This window comes from Gymnodraco acuticeps, unplaced genomic scaffold, assembly GCF_902827175.1.
Source record: "Gymnodraco acuticeps unplaced genomic scaffold, fGymAcu1.1, whole genome shotgun sequence".
In the NCBI taxonomy this organism is placed as follows: domain Eukaryota; kingdom Metazoa; phylum Chordata; class Actinopteri; order Perciformes; family Bathydraconidae; genus Gymnodraco; species Gymnodraco acuticeps.
In genome coordinates, this window is record NW_022989843.1 from 3,703,854 (window position 1) to 3,711,801 (window position 7,948).

At 42.3% G+C, this 7,948-nt stretch overlaps 1 protein-coding gene across 1 annotated transcript in view; it reads left to right on the top strand.

Annotated features, from left to right (window-relative positions):
• The window catches only part of commd10 (COMM domain containing 10), a 57,205-nt gene extending 51,964 nt beyond the window's left edge, over positions 1 to 5,241 (top strand). The window contains exons 6-7 of the mRNA XM_034236489.1: positions 4,296 to 4,355; positions 4,594 to 5,241. Coding sequence (XP_034092380.1) covers positions 4,296 to 4,355; positions 4,594 to 4,632 — 99 coding nt within the window. The 3' untranslated portion in view covers positions 4,633 to 5,241. The remainder of the gene's footprint in view (positions 1 to 4,295; positions 4,356 to 4,593) is intronic.
• The last annotated feature ends 2,707 nt before the right edge of the window (positions 5,242 to 7,948 follow it).

A 7,948-nucleotide genomic window follows, 5' to 3' on the forward strand; every position in this document is an offset into this window, starting at 1 on the left:
AAACGCACACACACACACACACACACACACACACACACACACACACACACACACACACACACACACACACACACACACACACACACACACACACACACACACACACACACACACACACACACACCCGGCAGTACCTAGAAGTTCTCGAACAGTCAGAAAAATCTGTCAATCTCACATCCTCATAAGCACGAACACACTTTGATCCTCAGCCCCTGTGATTCAGACAGGAAGCGTTACAGTCTGGTTTGTTTTTGTCTTTATTGTACCTTACTTTTTGATCGACATCATATCTCACACAACCTCAAACTGCATTTCCTGTTGCCCCCTGTCTCAACTCTGTCAGACAGTAATGGAGACAGCCCAGTTTGCCGACGACTGTTTATTCCTGTTTCCAACTCGACGGGTGTTGTTTCTGTGACCCGCGCTCACTAAAGACCATAAACCCAGAGAAGTGGTTATGCAGCGCTGGTTTCTGCTCATTATACTAGTGTTTGCCGCAGTGAAGATCAGTAGAGTCGCCTAGATCAGTGCCGTGCTGAAGCACATGGTGTGTTCATCATTCAACTAATTTAACTGCATGCCCAATTTGCATTTCAAATGAAATCACTTCCTAACACCTTCCTTGTTGAGGATGATTTGTCACCCTGTAGAACTACTTTGATGTTCATCTTCTTTACATTGCATCTCACTTCATAACAACACTTTAATAAGTTGTTTTATTACCTGTCGTGTCCTCGCAGCGCTCCCTCTACCGTATCTAAACTCAACACTGTCCTACATTCTCCTTGTGATGTGACACTGCTGCGGTTTGGTGGCGTTGACGAGAGATAGCATTCCCCCTCTGCGCTCTCCTTTATTGACTTTTAACGTTGCTTCCAATTAATATCTCTGTCATTAATTTGCAGTGACACATGGCCTCCCTCCACCCACACAACCAGCCAGCAAGTTAGCTTCAAGCCTTAAAGCGCTGTTTGGTCTCTGAGCACCAAACTGCTGGGAGGAGAGCTTTAAATGAGAGTGTACGCACATGTTGTTCTAATATCTTTCTGCACAGATCTCTTTCTTTGTGGTTTTTCCTCGTTCTTTCTTAGTTCCCTGCTGCCCTCCTAGCTGGTGTGCACAGTTCTCTGTTATTATCAACATTTAGCGAGACAGCACTGAGTGCACTTTAGTCGGCTACACGATTTCTCATTCTGTTACCGAGAAAACATCTTACATGTTATGGCTATTTTCTCAATGATGGGTGTGATAACGTGTCTCTCCATTACTCCCACTCATGGGGGTGAATTATTCTTCAGCTTTCATTTGTGATGGGGTGATGATAAGGATGACAGCAGGCAGCGCAGTGATGGTTGCCCTTAGTTTCTTAATTCTTTCTGCCGAACTTACTTCAATCCATAGTTAGTCAAATGTGCGGTCTTTTCAGAGTGGAGAGATACATCACAAAAGGCTCCCAGGTGAACCTTAATGGAATCCACATAGAGATAAATTGCTAAATTGCACAGCATGAAAACAGATGAAAGACACTTAAAGTTATTGAAGCAGTGTTCACAATTATTTTTTTCAGGTCCAAGCTTCACAAGACAAGAGGTTCTTTATTCCTATATTTCCCTATTTTTTCCCTAAGTCAGTCAATATCAGTTTTTTCTTCACACAATTATCGTGGCATTCACAAGTGACAATAATATGATCAAGATAACTATGAAACATTTGAAAAGAATAAAATAATGCTATTTGTCTAAATAATTGAAATGTTGCTAATTGGGGAGGGGGACGAAGCGATAATGAAAACAAATAGAAAGGATTTCATGGTGGATTATATTCTCATAGTTACATTACATTACATTACATTTAGCTGACGCTTTTATCCAAAGCGACTTACAATAAGTACATTCGACCAGGAAGACACAACCTTGAAGAAAACAGAATCATATAAGTACATCAGGTTTCATAGTGCCAAACATTTCAAGTGCTACTCAACTGGCTTTAGATAAGCCAGTCCTTTATTAGTATATAAGTGCTTTGTTAATAATTCTATCGCTCGAAGTGGAGTCGAAAGAGATGAGTTTTCAGTTTGCGCCGGAAGATGTGCAAGCTATCTGCCGTCCTGATGTCAATGGGGAGCTCATTCCACCATCTTGGAGCCAGGATAGCAAACCCACGTGTTTTTGCTGATGGGAACTTGGGTCCCCCTCGCAGCGAGGGTACAGCGAGTCATTTAGCTGATGCAGAGCGTAGTGCACGCGCTGGGGTGTACGGTTTAACCATGTCCTGGATGTACGAAGGGCCAGATCCATTCGCAGCATGGTAAGCAAGTACCAGTGTCTTGAAGTGGATTCTAGCAGTTACCGGAAGCCAGTGAAGGGAGCGGAGGAGCGGAGTGGTGTGGGAAAATTTAGGAAGGTTGAAGACCAGACGAGCCGCTGCATTCTGGGTGAGCTGCAGAGGTCGGATGGCACATGCAGGTAGACCAGCCAGGAGGGAGTTGCAGTAGTCTAGGCGTGAGATGACGAGAGCCTGGACCAGAACCTGCGTCGCTTTCTGTGTCAGCTGGGGACGTATCTTCCTGATGTTGTAAAGCGTGTATCTGCAGCAACGGGTTGTAGCAGCGATGTTTGCAGTGAAGGACAGGTTGTTATCTAGGGTCACACCCAGATTCCTTGCAGTCTGAGTCGGGGAAACAACTGAGGTGCCGATGTTGATTGTTAGGTCAAGAGTGGGACAATCTTTTCCCGGAAGGAAAAGCAGCTCAGTCTTGTCAAGGTTGAGCTTGAGGTGATGAGCAGACATCCACTGAGAGATGTCAGCTAGACAAGCAGAGATGCGTGTGACGACCTGGGTCTCTGAGCGGGGAAAGGACAGAATTAATTGGGTGTCGTCAGCGTAGCAGTGGTAAGAAAAACCATGCGGGCTAATGACTGATCCGAGCGAGTTCGTGTACAGGAAGAAGAGGAGGGGACCAAGAACAGAGCCCTGAGGGACCCCTGTAGTTAATTGACAAGGGTCGGACTCAGACCCTCCAAGTCACCCTGTAGGTACGGTCTTTCAGGTATGAGGTGAGGAGGGAAAGTGCAGAGCCTGAAACTCCAAGTTTTTGGAGAGTGCGAAGGAGGATCTGATGATTCACTGTGTCGAATGCAGCAGACAGGTCCAACAGGATGATGACAGAGGAGAGGGATGCTGTTTTGGCAGTGTGCAGTTCCTCAGTGACAGCAATGAGAGCAGTTTCTGTGGAGTGACCTGCCTTGAAACCAGACTGGTGCGGATCCAGAAGGTTGTTCTGATTGAGATAATAGGAGAGTTGTTTAAAGACAGCGCGTTCAAGTGATTTAGACAGGAACGGGAGGAGAGAGACAGGCCTGTAGTTTATAACATCAGACGGGTTGAGAGTGGGTTTCTTTAGGAGACGGTTTACTCTTGCCTCCTTGAGACTGTTTGGAAAGTGACCAGAAGTTAGAGAAGTGTTGATGAAATGGGAGAGAAACGGTAGAATATCAGGAGCGATAGTCTGAAGGAGGTTGTATTACTAATGTGATTTCAATGTTTAAAGTTGTAAATGTTACAATTATCAATGTCGGTCTATCATAACGCTATTTTTCTGTTCACTCTTTTGAAATACATCTTGCTATATTTGAATGATAAAGATACATTATGTAATCATATCTGGGTGTTTTTCAATGTATTAAGGCCTTCATTTAAAGGATTGGGAAACAAAGAAATACAGAATTGGTGAAAGTACCTGTTTTACACTTTTTTAAAGCTGACATACTTACAGTAGATATTATATAATGGACTTTTCTTTGATGATTGAAGTCAGATGCCCAACATCCACATAAGTGGGTTACATACATGCTTTGCAAAGTTACTGCATGTGTTTATGTTGATATCAGTGTTGAAACGTGTTGTCCATCTTTCTACATGTGATGCATCAGTCCGCTTCTTTTTAAATAAAGCCGAACAGAATGGAGAAAGAGAGATGGGTTTCCTACCATGAGATGTGGACAGTGGCTTTGCCTTCAGTGTATTTTTAAACACTCTTAAGGAATAAGACTTAGAGGATAGTAAGTACTGGCCAGAGAGCAGTAATAATTAATGAAGGTTTATATAGAAAGCACAAGAAAGCCAGCTGAAGATGCCTTGGTCATTACTCTTATGCATGTGCTCTGATTGCTGCTTTTCATCCTCTTCTCCGTCGTCCTTGTACTTCTCTGATCTTTCTTTTTCTTATTTGTTCAGTTATTGGCACAGTCTTATTCCTGTCTAACCCTATCTCTCTTTCTCTTCATATCTTTCAGGTTCAAGAAGATGTCTTTGTGGATTTTAACCACCAGGAGCTGGTTGACTTCTACAATAAGGTCTGTTATTTGTGTGTGTAAGAATGTGTTTTGTCAGCGCCTATCTTCCATGTTGCATTTCATCCTGATTGACAGACATTGCCTGACAAAATCTATCTGCCTTCCTGTCGAACTCATTCTTTTAATGGCCTATTTCTATTTGTTCTTGACTCTCCATGAATGTGTGTGCATGTTTGTGTGTGTCTCTTTTGTGTACTTCTTTTTAAGCATACACTCAACATTTTCTCCTCTCTTTCAGCTTGAAATCGTGCAGGGCCAGTTGGATTCCCTGACTTGATGCCTGATGCTCTTGTAGACAAACACACACACGCACACACGCACACGCACGCACGCGCACACACACACACACACACACACACACACACACACACACACACACACACACACACACACACACACACAAACAGTCAGTGTTTTTGCTGCCAGCTATGCCAGCTGTTAGAGGCCTAGCAATTCCATTCGGGGTCTGATTTATTAGTGAACAATGTCAAACTTTGAAGGAAGGGGTTTGTTTCCCCTTTGAGCTTCTTTCATTCCAGGTTTGTGCTCTTGATTTAAAGAGGCCATTGTGATCAATCTGCCTGTACTTTGAATTTGTATGTCTTCATCAAGGAGATGATGGAAAGATTACCCTTGTCAATATAAAGTGAACTACAACACATTTCTTGATAACTTAGTATATATCCAGCCAGGACTCACTTAATGTTTGATTTCCCTTAAATACAGTAGCAATGAGATTAAAAACAAAATGCCAAATGTCAATGATTTTACCGTATGAAAAAAAGCAGTTATAAAGAAATGGTATGGATTTTGTATCTAGGAAAAGGAAGTAATGCTGATTCTATTCTAATAAAATGTGGGGAGGTGAAATTCTTCCAAGCTGTTGTTATTTAGTGAAGGCTCATTATTTCTCATTAAGACCAACCTGGACTGCTGGTTCAACAGATGGGAGTTCTGGGACGCACATCGGACCTGCAGTCTCTGTGTGTGTGTGTGTGTGTGTGTGTGTGTGTGTGTGTGTGTGTGTGTGTGTGTGTGTGTGTGTGTGTGTGTGTGTGTGTGTGTGTGTGTGTGTGTGTGTGTGTGTGTGTGTGTGTGTGTGTGTGTGTGTGTGTGTGTGTGTGTGTGTGTGTGTGTGTGTGTGTGTGTGTGTGTGTGTGTGTGTGTGTGTGTGTGTGTGTGTGTGTGTGTGTGTGTGTGTGTGTGTGTGTGTGTGTGTGTGTGTGTGTGTGTGTGTGTGTGTGTGTGTGTGTGTGTGTGTGTGTGTGTGTGTGTGTGTAGATGGGTGCATGTATATGTCCTTGTTAATGCATCTGTCCTTGTCTACGTGTGTGAGAGAGTGAATAGTTCCTCTTTCAACTCTTTCAATCCAAACTTCAGACGTTCCCAGGTGTTGTCGTCCTGAGCAGATTTAGGAACAAAACACTGCTTTAAGTCTACTAAGTAGGTTCGTTTTTTTACCCTTTTTTTAAAATAAAAAAGTGACTTTTGAAAAAAGTGTTATTTGAAAACAAATTTTCAAGCTCAAATATACAGTCAGTCCACTTCCTGCTTTTATCTAAAGTGGGTCTACTTACTTAAGGTGTTTATAGTACAAAACTTACCTTGGTACACACTTTTCAGCTTTATTCTAAACACTTAATCTAGCCCAAAAGTTAGATAATTCAATGCAAGCTAGATTGCAAACATTCTGGTTATCAATAAACACTTCTAAACGTACATACTCTTTGTTCATCTATTAGTGAGTTATTAATAGAGCAAGTTTTTACCATGCACCATATCATTCCATACATTTTGGATGTTTATAGCCAGAATATTTCTCTCTATGAAACCATGGTTCTCTGCAGGGATTGGCGGATAACCTTCTTTGGTTTTGGAAAGAGTTGCTTCCCCAATTGATGAAGCATCTCCAAATGTTGTTCATTAGCGAGGGTAACATCAGCAGGTGGTCAGTTTGGTGCAATGTTGGAAGATGCAGGTGTCTCACAGGCTTTTTGTGATGAAGTGGAAGCTGATCCTCAATGTACCCGTCAGTTCATTGTCTTTCTGATCCACACCTGTGCAGAATACAGTCAGGGTTAGTGATTCATAGAATGAGATCATGGGTAAAGCTGGTAATATTTGAAATGAGCCAGTCGAGGTGGTTTGGGGATATAGACTTTTTATTTGGTGGTATTCTTGACATATAGGAACAGAGCACAATAAATGATTATGTCCCCCAGGAGAAACCTGAGGTCATAGAGAAGGACAGTAAGGCTTCTTTTCTTAGACGATGAGTCTTTATTTTCTTGTTTAATATCGGTACTTTATCTCTTTATTGCGATTGTTTACACATTTTTATTTAAAAAAAACCTCCCTGAGTCATCAGAATCATTGCAGAACACGTTCCCATAAGGTACTGTTGCTTTAAATGTCAAACCTTGTTGGTTGACAAGCTGTGATAATTAGCATTTGGAGAGGACATAAAACCTAAATACAGACTAAACCAAACAACAGATTCACTTCCACCTTACCTTGTAATAATAAATGGATTCACTTACTTTACTATGGGAACCTCGCTTACATCTGCCACCCTCGATGATACTAATAATATCTAAAAGTAGTATTTCACACCAAGAAAAAGACAATCAGCATATTCTGCTACAATATGATGAGTAAACCTTGAGATATTAGTACCACACAAGATCTCCAAAACAAAAATGACTCAGTGTGTGTGACATAACCGTCTCAAAAAGATCGAGGGCTCATCCTGAACCACTTATGTCCTGAGTGCTGTTCTTTTTACTCTTACCGACAATGTTTGCCACTATGCGAAAACACCTGCAGTAAGAGGGAGCGCCGTGTTCCACAGCATGGAGAACAGATGGCAAGGCCAAGCAGGGATGGCGGCTTAGAAAAAAAAAAAGAAGAGAAAAAAGAGACTAGCTCACTGAGATCCGGCAGAACACGGCACACAGAGCCCCAACCGGAGCGATAAGAGAGTGTGTGTCTGAGTGTGTGTATGTATGTCTGGTGAGTTGTATCTCTGCGTGCACTTTGCAATGCTCTGATGTGTGTGATGAGGCAAGTTAAGTTTGGCTGGATTCCTCACAAACATACTGGCAGAGTGGCTAGTCAAAGGTCGCTGGGCTTTTCTAGCTTTATTAAGTGTCTAATTGGACTTGCCTCAGTGTGGCTGCGTTCCTTCAGCACTGACCGAGCTTGGCCACGGATGTCAGACACTGAAAGCTGACTATAGGATGCACAAAAGCAAGGTAAAGGCAACCTTGGGTCCCGTGAAAGGCGCTTTATAAATTCCATTTATTATTATTATTATTATTAAAAGTACAACCATTGTTTTCCACCATCGATAACAGTTTTTTTGAACCCCTGCAAGGTCTCATGAATTATTTTGGATTCGGAAGCTTAAAAAAAAGTGACCTGTCCATGATAACACCTGTAGATAAGCCAAACAGAAACCCAAGTGTGGTCAGAGGCAACAGAACATAGCTTTTCTTTGATACATGCATGGTCACACCGGGCAGAAAATGGGAAATTCAAAGCTCGTGACAGTGTTTTGGGGTTATGCAGGGGCCAGTTTTGTTTGAGGCGAA